This window comes from Pagrus major, chromosome 2, assembly GCF_040436345.1.
Source record: "Pagrus major chromosome 2, Pma_NU_1.0".
Taxonomy (NCBI): Eukaryota; Metazoa; Chordata; class Actinopteri; order Spariformes; family Sparidae; genus Pagrus; species Pagrus major.
The window spans coordinates 1,399,121-1,414,120 of NC_133216.1; the positions used below are offsets into that span (position 1 = coordinate 1,399,121).

The following is a 15,000-nucleotide window of genomic DNA, read 5'->3' on the forward strand; positions in this document are numbered from 1 at the left end:
GCAAGTGCTGTCTCAAACTCGAGAATCTGCTGCATCTGAAGCTGAGTGGAGCTCCTCTCTCCGCCCAGCAGCATCCCCAGCTCCACCATGTACTCCAGGTACGCCACCAGCACCTGGAGCACAGTCACATGTCTCATTTCTCTCATCGAGTCGACACTCTGAAGCTTCAAATCGTCTGGATACTTTAATAAAGTCAACTTGACAACACACACATCCAGCTTTTAGATTTCTCACCTTCTCATTGGCTGTTTTGTTGAGGTAATAGTCCCTGGACGGCAGGAAGAGCCCTGATTGGTCCACCTGGCAAGAAGAGAGAAAATAGATCAGTTAATCACAATCACAGATCATCTAACAAACTCTTGACACGTGAACACACTGCTTCTAAAACACCTGAGTACCCTGTGGACCAATCAGCTCAGAGCACCAAGTCTAGTTTAGTCTACAAAACATCACACTGTTAAATGTCAGAGTCCGAGTTGATGTCTTTATACGTCTTGTTTAATCAGAATCGGGTCAAAAACCTGAAGAAATTCAGGCCATCAGCAGGTGGAGTTGCCCAGTTGTCGTGGTATTATCATTGTATACCCTTGACTCAGAACATTTTAAGAAATTCTCATTGCTGTTTCAGTCTGCTCTAATCATGAAAGGTTGGATTGTTGATTGCAAGTCAAATGTTTTTGGACATTAGTTAATTATCTTTAGTTCTTTGTAAACTCCTTGTGGTCTGGCTCAGTCTGGTTCACCGTCCGGATCTGGTTCTGGTTTACCTGGATGACATTGCTGTTGGAGTTTTTGGGATCAGCGCTGACTCCGACACTGAAGAAAGGCTGAGCTCTGTATGGACCAGAAACCACCTTCAAAACCTCCATGAAGTTGTCCTTCTCCCAGGGACCTGTCATGTTCCAGCCCCCGATCTACAGCCAGAAACAGAGTCCGGGTGTTCATCAACACTTACACTGTTAGAGTCTGAACAGTACAGATCAAACTTTGTTGTAAATATGACCGAACTATAGCAGTTACATATCTTTAAAAACAAGGAGTCATACAATTATTTGCCTGTTTGCTGATGATACTCGCTTATTTATTATAGACTGTTTTTAATTGTTTTCATCCTCAAGTTCACACGTGATCTGTAAGATGATTCTGATGCTCTTAAATTCGAAAACCTCACCTCCAATTATATGAATGAGTACTTCATATTTCATAATACATTAATTTCACCAGCTTCATTCGTCAAAATGTTTTTTCTCAGGCTAAACGTTGCTGTATTAAAAACTTAACTGGAGAACATTGTCTTTTATGAAATGTTATGACGCAGAATGTATTAACAGGAAAAATTATAAAATAGATTGTGAAGTTTGTCCTGATGGGGGTGCTGCAGGGAAAATAATGTTTACAGCTGCATTTCGGTTTCATATGAGGCATAATAACCGGACCGGTTATACAGAACCTCACCACTAGATGCTGCACGAGACTCAGACGCTGCCTACAGGAACACAATGAATAAGTGCAGCGCTACAGTCCATCAGGGCAACTGTGACACATCATGCTTTCATTTCTCACAACAACAATTCAACGTTACTTTTCTTCTTCTAACATTTAACATCAAAATGATAAATAAAGTCAGACTTCAGCTGAGTGAAACTGGAGACAAGATGGCAGCAGTGACAATGCAAGTTCCTGATAATGTTTCACAATAAAAGCCTTGTTAGGGACAAACAAAGCTCCTCTCTACTGTAAGCTGTCAAAATAAAAGCCAAAAATGCCCCCACAAAATGTAAATGAAATGTGATTTTATTTGTGCATATGGAATAACCAAACAAGTTTGAAAATAAGAAGTGACTACAAACACCAAACTGTCCTTACACCCCGTTTTAAACGAGTGTGTTACGTTTTGTATAAAATGTCTTCAGCCTGATTAAACTCTCGCTGGCTTCAATCTGAACTCATTTAATCTTTCTTAAAGCTGTCAGCGAGCCCTCTGAACTGACATTAACTCAGAGGTCTTTGTTGGAGTCGCTCCGCGTGATGCTGTTTGGTTACCGCGGTGATGAAGTGTACGCCTGGTTACCTTGGCGATGAGGTCGATGAGAGGCTGAGATCCCAGCTCCTCGATCCTCTGTGTGTTGAGACAGGACAGGTAGTAGGACTGAGTCTTCCTCTCCGCCTCGCTGCTGCCGTTAAAAGTGCCGTTCTCTAAAAATAATGGAGACAAACTGTCAGAGGTGAATATTTCCTCCTCACTTCTTCACTTCCTCTTCTGTTCCCAGCGAGCCAAACACGTCACTCTGACGTCTCGGCCAGATACAGCCGCAATTTAGTCGACTATCTGTAACCCACTTCCAGCCAAAAGGGATCTTAAACTTGTTTAGATTTTGTTTTTGCTGCTGCAGTTTGCAGCATGTTTGATATTTCATCACGTAAGAAAAGTTAACAGTGTCAATATTTTTATAATTTGTTGACAATAAGATTAGTTTGTAGTGTTTCTCCAAAGTCACCGGGAAGTTAGATTTGGTCCAAGACATCATTTCAACACATTAACTGTAATGTTTCATTTAAAATGTCTGAACTTTACAGACTGAGCTGCAGGAAACAAACATCCAGGACATCGTCTATTAAATTAGCACTGACAAATGTTTCAGCTGAGACGTCAGGTTCACATAGAGACAGCTGTTAGACATAAACATTTCTCGCTGGCTCTCCTTCTTCTCCTCCTTCTTCTTCTTCTCCTCTCCTTCTCTGCCCCGTTTCCTTTCCTGCCTCCGCCCTTCCTCCTCTACCTCCTTAACTCCCCTGTCTCCTCATTTCTTTTCCTGCCGTCATTTTCCTCTCCTGCCCACTCCCTTCCTCCTCAGCCTCTCCTCTCATGACCCTGCTGACCCACACAGCACACTTACACACACCACACACCACACACCACACAACACACAGCACACTTACACACACCACACACAACACACAGCACAACACAACACACAGCACACACATACACACACCACACAACACACAGCACACAACACACACAACACACCACACAGCACACATACACACAGCACACAACACACACATACATCAGTAATATAAGGAATCGAGTAAATTCTGGTTCAAATAAAATAAACATTTCTCCACCTGTCTCCCTCTCTCTACCTGTCTCTCTCTCTACCTGTGTCTCTCTCTCTCTCCCTCTCCACCCGTCTCCCTCTCCACCTGTCTCTCTCTCTGTCTCTCTCTCTCCACCTGTCTCTCCCTCTCCACCTGTCTCTCTCTCTACCTGTCTCTCTCTCTCTCTCTCTCTCCACCCGTCTCCCTCTCCACCCGTCTCACCCAGCAGGTGTTTGAGCAGCGCCTGGTTCTGCTCCCAGATGCTGTTGAACGTCGACCATCGCGACCGTCCGTCGGGCAGCGGGTTCTTCCTCATCCAGCCTCCGCAGGCGAACTGGTAGAAGTCGTGACACGGGTCGGCGCTGCGGTCCATCGCCTCCACCATCTGACTCGCCACCGTGACGCACGCCTCGGACAGGCACAGGCCATGGCCGCTGTCTGCAAAGCATCATGGGATAGAAGAACTGAGGGTGAACCAGAGGAGTGTCTGATATATAATGTTAGAGAAGGAAGGGAGGAGGTAGGAAAGGAAAATATAAAGGAAAGAGGAGTGAAGAAGGATGGAGGGAGTTAAAGGGTGAGGCAGGAGAGGATGGGTGGAGGCAGGATAGGAAAGGATGAGGTATAGAGAAGGAAAGGAAACAGGAGGCAGAGAAGGAGAGAAGAAGGGTGAAAGGAAAGAAGAGAAGAGGAGGATGTAGGAAGGAAGGAAAGGAAACAGGAGGCTGGAAAGTAAAGGAGGTGAAGCAAAGACAGTGAGAGCAAGAGGAGGCCTGACAGGAGAGGGGAGGAGGAGGTGAGGAAGGATGGGTGAGGGCAGGAAAGGAACAGAAAGGAAACAAACAATAAAACAAGGAGAGGCAGGGAAGGATAGGTGGGGTAGGAAAGGAAAGAGAGGCAGAGAACAAAAAAAGAAGACGAAGGAGGAAAGGGAAGGTGGGGTGAAGGAGGACACCGAGGACGAGAGGGGAGGACAGGACAGGTGGAGGCAGGTGTTCCTGTCGTTACCTGAGCTGAAGCCCAGTCCCAGCACCAGCAGACAGGCCAGCAGAGCCAGGAGGGCGGCCAGCAGCAGGACCGACAGCAGAACCTCCAGCTGAGTCCTCCGGCCCAGGATGTCCACACCTCCCTTCCTGAAACCCACCTGAGACACGCAGAGGGACAGAGACAGACGTCATGTATTGTTTTGACAGCTTGAGAAGTGAGAGTGAAGAGAAATCCACTTCTTAATCAGAGTCACTCGTCTGTCCCTCCCCTCCCGTCTGTTAGATTATGTGTCTCAGAGGTGAAGATCACTGATGAACTAGCTGAGGTGAAGCCCAGCAGACACCTGGCAGCTAGCTGCCAATCAAAGAGGCCACACCCCTAATAATGCATCTTTAGCCTTCGTATCATTTAAAGCAGTGAGTTATATGAAAGCTGTGATGAGAAATTATTCACAGAAACCAGCTGGAAACATGTTTATTTCTGACATTATGGGCTCTTTCTCTTTCTTTTGGAGCCTCAAGTGGCCGTTAGAGGAACTGCAGTTTCTGGTTCCTCAGTGTTGACTGAAGTTTTCAGCTGAGAGTAAAAACCAACATTGTTTTCTTAGTAAAACAACTCTGGATCGTTCAGCGAATAAGTCGAACCAGGATCAACTTCTGTGGCAACAAGACGTCAGCCAATCAGGATGAGACAGTTTCCAGGGTTGAGACATCCTGTCCGCGAGCGCTCTGCTGTCTGATGAACATTTAAACACATTAATCTCAAGCGGACTTCCTGGGATCAGACTTCATGTCTTCTTCTACTGTAAACACTGACGCAGCCTCCTGCAGCGCTGATCGAGCTGACAGACATTACAGCAGATTATCAGTGAACTTTCTTCCCCCGGCGCTGCTTCGTTTTCTCCTTCAGAGCGCTGACATTTGTTGAACTAATGTTTGTGACTGGCTGAGCTCCAGACCCCCCGCTGGGCCTCCCTTTGTGGCTGCTGGACCCACACGGTGGTGGCCCCATTTTGTGTTTTCAGTCTGAGCCCCCCAGGGTCTGGCTCGAGGAGCGAGCTCTGCGACTCTGTCCTGGGACTGAAATCTGTCAGAGTCCACCTGGGACCAGTTAACCACGGGAGATTTACATTTGTAAAACTCTCTCACTGTCCTCGCTCACAAACTTTCATCTGCTCTGTCTCTTTGTGTGTGTGTTGCATTCGCTGACCTCCACTCTGTCAGGAGACGAGGCCGCCTCAGCTGGAGCGTCCGACACTTCATCCTCCTCCAACGTAGCTCGCTTGTAGCTGGACATCTGCAGAGAGAGAGAGAGATTAACGTCAATAACGCCCTCAGTAATGCAGATAAATTATAAAACTGTCTGCACAAATCTAATCTGCAGGAGGGAGAGACGGTGAACAGGCGCCAGACCTCCACCACCCTGAGCAGGAGGTGCTTAGAGATGATGGACTGAGCAGAACATGAACAACACCTGAGTGTCAGAACTGTAACTACGGCTGCAGCTGACAATTAATCCGTCAATTCTTAAGTCTGAAAATGTCAAAGTGGCGTCTTCAACAGTCCAAAACCTCAAAACATCTTCAGTTACTGTCAGAAATGACAAAGAAAAGCAGCAGATCGTCACATTTAAGAAGCTGGAACCAGACCATGTTTAAGGTTTTTGTTAAAATTTTCAATTTAATCAATTATCTAAATATTTGGCAGCTCTCAGACACATTTCTACATTTTCATTTTCTTTCATTCCTTCAGTGTTTCATATGTTCCTGTTCATGTAAAAGATCTTTAAAGTTAAAAAGCTCAAAGTCTTCACCAACCAACCAACTAAGAAGCTCCTCTCTCCTACAGAAAACTCTGCTCCTGAACGCCTCGTCAGTAGTCCCGCCTTTAATTCTGTGACTTTGTGACATCACAGAGTCACACATTTGTTTAATTTATTTTGGTCTAGTTTTGCACGTAAGAAATGATTTAGCACAGCTGCTCTGTTGTTGTTAGCTGTGCTGGCTCAGGCGTGTGTGAGCCAAAACCGTTAAAGGAGCACTACGTAGTTTTTGGAGAGGAAATTCAAACTCAGAATATTAATATTTACATTATTAATGAGGTAATAATACAAATATTTTCCATCAGTGAATAAACAAGTTGTTCTCAGAGGAAAAAAAGGTCCCAGAACACTGTTTGAAGCTAGAGAGGTGGCAGGGTCCGCCACATATAAACAAAGTAAAACAGTATAAATTGTGTTGTCCTTTAAGGTCAGTTTGTTTATTCAGTTTGAAAACAAAGAGAGGTTGTTGATTTAGTTTGTTTCAGCCAATGAAGATATTTCTCTGCTCATTAACATTTCTTCACTACAGACTGCTCCTTTAAACTACAGTCTGCTCCTTTAATCCACAGACTGCTCATTTAAACCACAGACTGCTCCTTTAAACTACAGACTGCTCCTTTAAATTACAGACTGCTCCTTTAATCCACAGACTGCTCCTTTAAACTACAGACCGCTCCTTTAAATTACAGACTGCTCCTTTAAAGCAGTGACCCAAACTAAAATGATGAACCTGAAGATGAGCAGAACATCTCCTTCAGCATTTAGTCCACAGAGAACAAGATGACATCATCTGAACCGAACCGAACCATCACACGCTGGAACCTGAAGTCCAGACGAAGAACCGGCTGAAACACTCGAAGTCAACACAGAACACAAATCTACAGGTGAGATGAAACCACAGGTGACGTTACAGCCGCCGAGTCGCAGGAAACACTTTCACCAAATGAAAACTGATTTATTGTTTTTAATGGCTATAAACTGTAAACATTCAGCAGCAGCTATTTACATGAACACATGTTGTAAACGATCCTCAGGGTTTCAGCCCGACCCGCTGCCGAGGCTGAGTGCCGTGTGTTTTTACATGAACTGTCAAGTTCTGAGTTCTGGATGAGCTGGTGTGGATAAACCCAAATGTTAGCATGCTAACAGGCGAAAGTCACATGGTGAACATGGTGAATATCTGCATGTTAGCATTTAGCTCTGTGTAGCTCTGTGTCAGAGTCGAGCTGCAGCCTGTCGATGCTCTCTGGTTTAAATAAAGTATAAATGAGGACATCAGCGGTGTGAGCCCGGCGGCGTACGTCACTGTTGTGTCTATCGATCGCTATACGTTATTAATTATTCATCGGCTGCTGTTTGTCAGCCTGAACGCTCCTCTGGGACGGTAAAGCTTCAGTCTGCTCACACGTCTGATATCAGCTTTCACAACTCGACCGGTTCTGATGCTCTCAGCTGTCAAACGCAGGAAACAGTGATGCTGCTGTGGACTCCGCCAAAATAAGATGATAAGTAACCTCTCTGTCTCAGCTACACGTGTAAATCAAACTGAATAAAAACAGAAGAAAATGTTTTTAAAAGTCGGGTTTTTACAGTTGAGCCCTCAGAAAATGATATATTTAATTTTTTCTGATGTGAACATGAAGAGAAGTAACTCAGAAGTAACCGCCATCGTTAACAACGAGCTGAATCATCCTCGTCTGACATCAAATTATCTTCGTCTGAAAACTTCAGATTCTGCAGAAACGGTCCAACACAAACCCAAACAGAACTGTGACAAACAAGACACAACATGTCAATCAGCGACATTTAGAGCTGCCCCAAGGCTAGCTGTTTCCAGTCTTTATGCTAAGCTAAGCTAACTCCCGCAGGAAAGAGAGGAAGAAGATTTCACTGAATGTTGAACGAATTGTTTATTAAAAAAAAGAAGAAAACACCGTGTCGTCAAAACAAAATGACAGGGTCGATATCGGTTAGCCTAGCTTAGCACAAAGACTGGAAACTAAGGGAAACTGCTAGCTTAGCGCCATCAGAACAGAGAAAAATCCACCTTCCACCACCGCTAAAGATCCAATAGTACCAAAACTGTTTGACACACACACACCGCAGCAGAGTGTGTCACACCTGGTGATGTGTGTGAACACCTGGCGATGTGTGTGAACACCTGACGATGTGTGAACACCTGGCGATGTGTGTGAACACCTGGTGATGTGTGTGAACACCTGACGATGTGTGTGAACACCTGGCGATGTGTGTGAACACCTGACGATGTGTGTGAACACCTGGCGATGTGTGTGAACACCTGGTGATGTGTGTGAACACCTGTAATAAGCATGTAGCGACACAGAGCAGCAGCCTGCAGCCTGACCAGCGTCGAGGCTCAGCATGAGGAGATATTTAACTGTGATCAAATAAATCTGCACTTCCTCTGTTTACACTCCGCTCCTCTCTCTCTCTCTCTCTCTCTCTCTCTCTGCAGTGTGTGTCTATGTCTCTCGCCCCCCCTCCCTCGCCCATTGTGTGGCTGTAATATAAACATGCAGCGCTCCGCCCTGCTGGTCCTGGATCAGACACAAACACTCGCTCATAAACCCAAACAGCTGCACAGCGTCGCCACGCCGACGCTGCGTATACTTGCGTTCGGTTACCATGGAAACCACTGCAGTGCAGGTTACTGCTGCAAAGTGTTAGCATGTTAGCATCACAGCTAAAAGGCCTGAGGACGCTGATGTCTCGTGGTTCTGGTGACCTCTTCACCTCTCAGTTTCCTCTCAGCTGCTAACATCTGGCCAAAAGTATGTGGACACTGTGGACATCCTCCTGCTGAGGTCTTCATGTTCGTTACACTTTAACAGTTTATATCTATATAGCGTGTACAGTTCTTTTTTTTTTTTTTACAACAAAGCAGCTCAACAACAACTGTTACTTGTGAAATCCACAACCAGGTCTCAACTTCTGGTTTCCAGAACTGAAAGAATGGTCTCTATGTTTACAGACTGAATACAACAGTATAGTTTTTACACTAATGGTTTAATTAATCACCAACTCACATGTAATCGATTAAGATCGGTCTGATCAAACTCTGCTGTCAGCTTGTTAAATATGAATGTTTTCTGGTTTCTTTCCTCCTCTGAGACAGTAAACTGAAGATCTTTGAGTTGTGGACTAAACAAGATGTTTGAGGATGAAACACCTCGATCTTGATCAATCAAGAAAATAATCGACAATGAAAAGATTCGTTAGCTGCAGCCCGAAGCTGTTATTTTTCCATCACAGATCAGCGTTTCTCCAGCAGGATCTGATCCTGCAGCACGGAGGAGACTTCCCACAGATCGTCCAGGAAAGACTCAAAGTTAAAGTTGTTGATTCTTCAGAGAACGTGAAGATAAAAAACAAATAATTTGAAAGCGTTTGTGTTTCAGCCTCATTAACCTTCTTTAAACCTGGACCACGACCTCTGAACGTTTCCAGACGTCTCTGACTGAACCTCGTCCAGCAGCTGAAGGCCGAGCCAGAACTTATCTCAGAACATCAGTGATGACCTCGTCTGTTTGGACCCTCTGATAACGTCTCAGACAGCAGCAGCAGGTCCGTCTCAGGTCAGTCCTGGTCTGGAGGTCCGGAGGTCCGGAGGGGGGACGGTCTCTGATCCTGCTGCTGCTGTCTGATGGTCCAACAGGAAACTGAAGGCTTCCAACAGTTTCCTTCCTCAAGACCCTGAAACCTGCCTGTCTGTCTGTCTGTCTGTCTGCCTGTCTGTCTGTCTGCCTGTCTGTCTGTCTGTCTGCCTGCCTGTCTGTCTGCCTGTCTGCCTGCCTGTCTGCCTGTCTCTCTCTCTCTCTCTCTGTCAGTGTCTCTCTCTCGGCTCTGTTCTCTTTAATTGATGACGCACACAGAGGGGGAGAGAGGGGGGAGTGGGCGAGCAAGGTTGCCAGGAGACGGGAGTGTGTGTTATATCTCTCTGTAGAGGGTGATGTCACTGTGTGTGTGTGTGTGTGTGTGTGTGTGTGTGTGTGTGTGTGTAATTAGATAATGTGTGTGAATCATCTCCTTTCAGCTCTAATGGAGTTCACTGCAGCTTATATAACATCTGTCTCTCTGTCCTGTCTGTCTGTCTGTCTCTGTCCTGTCTGTCTGTCTGTCTGTCTCTGTCCTGTCTGTCTGTCTCTGTCCTGTCTGTCTGTCTCTGTCCTGGCTGTGAAACCTGCTCTTTTGTCCCCTCACAGCCTCCGTACTCTGACTGCTGAGTAAACACTCACATGTTCAGGGGGAAAACATCTCTGTTTCTATCAGTTAGCCTAGCTTAGCACAAAGACTGGAAGCAGGGGGAAACTGTTAGCCTAGCACCATCAAAAGAGAGAAAAGTCCACCCTCAAAGACAAACACTAAAACTATGTTTCTATTTCTAAACCTGTTTGATGCACACACACCATATATATACACACCACACACACACACACAATATATAAATACACACTGTAAAAAGTGCAGAAAAAACACAGAAATGGGAAAAACACTGATTCTTAGATGCATCATGACGTCGATGAACCAAAGCACTGACAGAGATGAAGATGTTGGGTCGATAATAATCAGAATAAATATGAAACTAAAAAGAAATCAGGTTTGAATCAAACACTAACACTGAAACCATGAAGTCCAGCTTTGGTTTTAAATGGTACTGACCCGTCCAGCCCGCAAAGAATTCACAAACTGATTGGTTTGGACTTCACTTGAACAGATCGCTCCCAAATTTAAAACCGCTGACTGGACTGAAAACAAAAGTAAGATAAAAATCAAGCAACTCAAAATATTTTAGGCAAAAACAAAACAAACACATCAGAGTATTTTTATCATCGATATAAAGGAACATCCATTAACCCCTAAATTCCACCAGATCCGTGTTCGGTCCGTCCCAGATCCACCACAGCAGCGGCGCTGGTTTCACGCTCGTTTACGGCTTCTGTTTCTGACGGGTGTCGGAGCACGACGCAGCACAGAGCAGACAGGAAGTCACACACCGAAACAACAACACAACATCCCGTTAAATTTCAGAATAAAACACTCCGTGTCGACGCCGGCACAAAAATCTCAAAAAAAGAGACAAACCCAGCTTCTCTTAATCCTTCGGTTGGGAACACTTGTTGTTGTGTTTATAACACACGTGTAACTGCAGTCGCGCGTGATTCTGTAATTATCACAGGAACTCCTCGCTCTCGCAGCTCCAGCTGTCCGGCAGTGCTGCACTCAACACGCAGCCGGTGGAGGTTGACGGACGATGGAACAAAACCGTAGAAGATCCGTTCTGCAACGTACAAGCAACCAGTGGAGCTCCTGGGTAACGTCTGTGACATGAAAGACTCTGGAGGTAACTTGTTGTTGTCCACAATGTTTCTCACCAAACCTCAGAGTGTTTCCTTCAAACATGTTTGTATTTTTTTTACATTAAACATCTGAAACATCACATTTTCTGCTTCCTTTACATCCATGTGTACTGTCTTTACTGTCACTCAGGTCAAACCGTCCACAAGGAATCTTTCAGTAAATATGAAGAGCGAAAAAGACGATGAAGACGACACAGTAAACACCTGACGGAGGCTGTAAACAACAACAACAGCCCTCCTCCTCCTCCTCCTCACACTCTGAGTGTTTCTGCTGCGTCACAGAGAAACATCGAGTCAGCTCACATCAAACTGCAGCAGCTGCTCCGCTCCACCTGCAGGCCGTCACCGTGACAACCGGCCCCCTGTCTCCACGGCAACACCATCACTGCCCTGCGGCTCCTCTGCGACCTCTGACCCACCCCGAGCACCGGCCCCCCCTCGACACACAAGACACCCCTCCCCCACCTCTGAACACACACACACACACACACACACACACACACACACACACACACACTAAACCAGCAAAAACCAGTCTGAGTTTGACTGAAGCTTCCAGAGAAGAGAGGTGATGAAGATGATGATGATGATGATGATGAAGATGAAGAAGGTGAAGAAGGTGAAGTAGATAAAAAACAGTTTTTAAAGACAAGGATCAGAATCTGTTCAGACGAAAACTGATGAAGACGATAAACATGACGATGATGGTCAGATATAAACAGTAGCAGTGGTGGTGTTGGTGTTGGTGGTGGTGTTGGTGGAGGTGTCTGTGGTGTTGGTGTAGGTTGTATTAGTGGTGTTGGTGGTGTTGGTGGTGTTGGTGGTGTTGGAGGTGGTGGAGGTGTTGGTGGTGTTGGAGGTGGTGTTGGTGGTGGTGATGGTGGTGTTGGTGGAGGTGTCTGCGGTGTTGGTGGTGTTGGAGGTGTTGGTGGTGGTGATGGTGGTGTTGGTGGAGGTGTCTGCGGTGTTGGTGGTGTTGGAGGTGTTGGAGGTGTTGGAGGTGTTGGAGGTGGTGGAGGTGTTGGAGGTGGTGGAGGTGGTGGAGGTGGTGGAGGTGTCTGCGGTGTTGGTGGTGGTGATGGTGGTGTTGGTGGAGGTGTCTGCGGTGTTGGTGGTGTTGGTGGTGTTGGAGGTGTTGGAGGTGTTGGAGGTGGTGGTGGTGTTGGAGGTGGTGGAGGTGTTGGAGGTGGTGGAGGTGTTGGAGGTGGTGGAGGTGTTGGAGGTGTTGGAGGTGGTGGTGGTGTTGGAGGTGGTGGAGGTGTTGGAGGTGGTGGTGGTGTTGGTGGTGTTGGAGGTCAGGGGATCTCTGGTTTGTTTTGTTGCTCAGATGGAAACTGGGCGTCTTAAGACAGGAAGTCACAGAGCTGCAGACAGGAAACAGTAAACCCTGCCCAACCCCACACACACACACACACACACACACACACACACACACACACACACACACACACACACAGTCTGACAACGCAAAGCTCCAAACATGTTCAAAACATAACGTACATTTAAACAGATGAAGATGTTTTCAGGTGGCTGAAATACGTCTACCTGTCGATGCTACGTGCTACGTGCTACGTGCTACGTGCTACGTGGAGAGCTGCAGGTCGTCTGCTGCAGGTCGCAGACTGACGGGGACAAACAGATCACAACCGTCACTTTAACAAGAACAAACGTCTTAGTCCAAAAAGTCAAGACGTCTGATAATAATCAGAATTCTGTGCATCAGATTTTTAATTTATTCTTACTTCCTGTTTCCTGTGGCTGTGGCCCCGTGTGGGGCCTCGACCCTCATGTTGGGAACCGCTGAGCTCAGCAACAGGAGCTTTAAATCCTGAAAATGTTGGTGGAGTCAGTCTTTGTTTCCTCAAGCGCCGTGCTGAAGGTCAGTTCTGAGGTAGTTTGATTTTGTTTTCACGCTCCTGTTTGTTTTAACGAGGCTGTGCGGGACAGTTCAGACGAGCCCTGCCGGTGTGTGATGTTCATCATCTGCTCTGTGCGAGCGCTTTGTTTACAGCTCCATGTCCTCTGAGTGATCTGTACTTCAGATAAAGGAGTGTTTCTGCAGCAGAGGAGAACATAAAGGCTTCTTTCTAACAGCTTGTGTGCGCTGATGTCTACAGTGTGGATGTATGACGATCAGCTGACAGACAGCAGCTGTTCACACTCACATCTGATCAGGCGACACAACGTGACGAGTGAACAAACACCTCCGCTAACGTCATCGGAAATATTGTTTTTACTGAAATAAAACCTGGAATATTCATAAATATGTAATAATATATTCAGTGGTTGTGTCTGTCATCAAATAATACGCCTTAATTACATAAAATACACACTTTTCCTTTAAATTAACATAAACCAGAATATTTCAGATCTCGACTCGACACACGTTATCTTTAACAGCCCGATCTAAAGAATCAAAGTCCGACACTTGATTTTTACTACAGTGGTTCTGCTGCTCCAGGTTCTGTGTTTTATTTGGGTTTAAATGGAGATTTGTTCTTTTGAGGAAATGAGTCCTAATCACTGAGCCCTTTCCAGGAAACTTGCAGGAAAGTTATGAGGAAGTTACAGACATTTAAAGTAAAGTGCTACCGGCCGACAGAACGGTCCGGTTCTGTGGGTTCAGGTAACTCGACAGGTTGATCCACATTCCTGCTGACTTCACGAGGAACAGCCTGAAGAGACGAGCTCAGGGCGCAGAAAACCCTCAGGCTCCATCAAACACAAACAAAGATTTAACAAATAAAAACAGTCGACTGATTGATCAGTCAGGCAACCAATCAGCTTCAACCCTCTGGTCTGAGCGTTAGGGGTTAGCATTAGCTGTTAGCTGTACTTTCAAGTACTGTAACACATCACACAGTACACATCTGAGGTACTTATACCTGAATTAAGTGTTTTCATTTTCATTTTCCTTTTCTTTCCTTTTCCTTTACCCAGGAAACATGAAGAGTTTATAAAATATGACGTTTTCTTTTCAACAGTTAAACGAGAACAGTTGAATAATAAATTGACAGAAAATTAATTCACAACTATTTTGATAAATCGTGAAGTCATTTAAATAAAGTTACAATGATAGAATACATTTGTAATAATGTTGAGCTTTGGACTAAACAAACATTGTAAAGGTGTCACAATATGTGAGCTCTGCCTCAGACACCTGGAGTCTCATCAGGTTCTGTTCTGATCCGACGGGAGCAGAGCTCAGAGATTAAGTTTTCACTTCTGGGATTAAAAAGTAGATTTATCTTCACTCCTGTTTATCAGCCTGACTGCAGCAGTGATCCGGAGGTGACCTCCAGGTTCTGTACTGTTGACTGCTGACTGGAGCTGGAGGGGAAATGGACTTTACTTCATGAACGTAACGTTACAGAGAGGAGACAGAGAACCAGAACCAGAACCAGAGTCTCTGCTGAGTGCTGAGTTCACTCAGAGTTGACCTGAATTCAAACATTTGCTAGCTTACAGCTAACGTACAGTATGTTGCAGACGAGGTAATGTTTCCTGACTCTCCTGAAGCGACATCGACAGACGACCGGATGAAACTCAGCGTCACTTTGAGGAAACTTTCTCTGGTTTGTTGGAAACATCAGCAACACGTCCTCACCGGACAAACACGAGCTGATCAGTCACAACTTTCCCTCCAGATGCTAAAAGCTCACTGATGTGAACTGAAGCAGGATGTTGCTTCTCACATATAAAGATTAGATCT

At 45.6% G+C, this 15,000-nt stretch overlaps 1 protein-coding gene across 2 annotated transcripts in view; it reads right to left on the bottom strand.

Annotated features, from left to right (window-relative positions):
- ece2b (endothelin converting enzyme 2b) overlaps nucleotides 1-15,000 on the bottom strand; it is a 27,431-nt gene that overhangs the window by 10,537 nt on the left and 1,894 nt on the right. For both annotated transcript variants that reach the window (XM_073487309.1, XM_073487307.1), the window contains exons 2-8: nucleotides 5,299-5,385; nucleotides 4,111-4,246; nucleotides 3,325-3,540; nucleotides 2,072-2,196; nucleotides 768-914; nucleotides 235-300; nucleotides 1-113 (exon numbers count right to left, since the gene is read on the bottom strand). The exon at nucleotides 1-113 is cut by the window's left edge and continues 76 nt beyond it. In XM_073487309.1, the coding sequence (XP_073343410.1) occupies nucleotides 1-113; nucleotides 235-300; nucleotides 768-914; nucleotides 2,072-2,196; nucleotides 3,325-3,540; nucleotides 4,111-4,246; nucleotides 5,299-5,385 (890 nt within the window). The remainder of the gene's footprint in view (nucleotides 114-234; nucleotides 301-767; nucleotides 915-2,071; nucleotides 2,197-3,324; nucleotides 3,541-4,110; nucleotides 4,247-5,298; nucleotides 5,386-15,000) is intronic.